The following is a 1,835-nucleotide window of genomic DNA, read 5'->3' on the forward strand; positions in this document are numbered from 1 at the left end:
CATATTATCAAATGCTTTTTCTGCCTCAATTGATATGACCATGTGGTTCTTGTTCCTTTTCTTGTAATATGGTGGATTACATTCATTGTTTTTTGAATGTTGAACCATACCTGCACCCCTGTTATGAATACTATTTGGTCATGATGCATTACTTTTTTTGGATATGTTGTCGGATTTTATTGGCCAATATTTTGTTGAGAATTTTTTCATCTATGCTCATTAGAGATGAAGGCCTATGGTTCTGTATCCCTGAGGGGTCCTTGACAGGTTTTGATAGATTCTTGAAGGATATGGGACAATCATGGAGTTTATTAGAAAGAAGTTTTAAGAAAATGGATAACTGCATTCATGCAAAAAAGACTAGAAAGGTGCTGAGGAATTTTTTCCCCCATCACATCAATGAACCTGCTCATTCTTTGTGGGTAGCAAGGTTTGTGCTACAAGAGTTTAATTAGGAAACCTTACCCCACCAAGCGACAGCCCTTTCCCCTCCTGACTTTGTTCTTTCCTCCAAACTTAAAGAACATTTAAATGAAACACAAATTGAATCCCTTGAGGATGCCATAACTACCATGGTGTAAAATGAAGAGCACAGAATTTTCCAGGGGACAGAGGGATGGGATTTCAAACGTGTATAGACATAAGCGGAGGGGATATGACAATAAACAAGGGCTTTACATTTTGAAATTATTGTTTAATAAAGGTTTTACAAATTTGTAGCAATACTTTTGGGTTACCCTTATGGCAGTTGCGAGATGGGATTATATTTTGCTTTGTTTTGCTACCTGTTCTTGAAGTATGTTTTCATACGAGGTGCCAGGTGTTTCTTTATTATGAAGAATAAAGTGACACACACACACACACACACACATATATATTTTAAAAGAACAAGTTCCATTTTATTTCCTTTCAGGTTTGTTTATCTTCAGCTTCTAATCTTTACATAGGCTTTGGAGGAGGTCGTAGGGCAGCACCTGCAGGTCTAAATCGACGTTGGGGGTTTCGGTCCTTCCGGGCTTCACGTGACCGGTTCCTAACCACCTTGCTGTGAGTGGCACAACTCACACAGTAATGCAGCTTCACGTACAGCTTGGGAAGCACATATGTGTCGAAAACACTCGCTTCGGAAATGTCTCTGACGGCCGCGGCCTCCGCTATGTTTCTTATGACGAACTTCTTAATGGCCTTGTCTTTGGGCACGCAGCGGGTGCAGTTCGTGCAGTGAATGGGCTGCACATGACCGCGGCCTTTCTTGTCACGGCCGTTGTTACACCTTTTCTTTATCATCTCGGAAGCAAGGATGGGAGAGAGCCTAAAGTGATATTTTGTATTACATAAATAATCAGTCTATCAAGGATGTTTAAGGGAAGAAAAAATTATATATGTATATACTCCTTACTTGCCTTTTAAGGAATTTGGATGGAACTTTCATTTGTATTTCTCCAGAAAGGTGGTCTATATACTCCTTACTTGCCTTTTAAGGAATTTGGATGGAACTTTCATTTGTAATTCTCCAGAAAAGTGGTCTTTCCCGCTGGCAAACCTAACCAAAGAAAGGAAGGAACAAATTTCATTAGCAAGGATGAGGGATGCAGCAGGGGACATTCCAATGACCCCTAATGAAATCAAAAGGAAAATTACACAATACTATGAAGGCCTCTACTCTAATGAATTCAGCAACTTGGAAGACATGGCAGAGTTGCAAGATACAGAATCAACAAACAGAAGTCTATCAAACTGTTATACACTTGGACAAGATCACAGAAGAGATCAAAAAGGCTGCACCCTTCAAAATAACTAAGCCAAACTGAAATATCTAGGGATATACCTGAATT

At 39.5% G+C, this 1,835-nt stretch overlaps 1 protein-coding gene across 1 annotated transcript; it reads right to left on the reverse strand.

Annotated features, from left to right (window-relative positions):
- Positions 1-939: 939 nt before the first annotated feature.
- On the reverse strand, positions 940-1,287 carry LOC101654400 (40S ribosomal protein S26-like). The gene has a single exon (XM_013004937.1). It carries the CDS (start codon positions 1,285-1,287, stop codon positions 940-942), a length of 348 nt encoding a protein of 115 aa, XP_012860391.1.
- Positions 1,288-1,835: the final 548 nt, after the last annotated feature.

Source organism: Echinops telfairi, unplaced genomic scaffold (genome assembly GCF_000313985.2).
Source record: "Echinops telfairi isolate 266 unplaced genomic scaffold, ASM31398v2 ScPeMD7_7469;HRSCAF=8507_1, whole genome shotgun sequence".
NCBI lineage: Eukaryota > Metazoa > Chordata > Mammalia > Afrosoricida > Tenrecidae > Echinops > Echinops telfairi.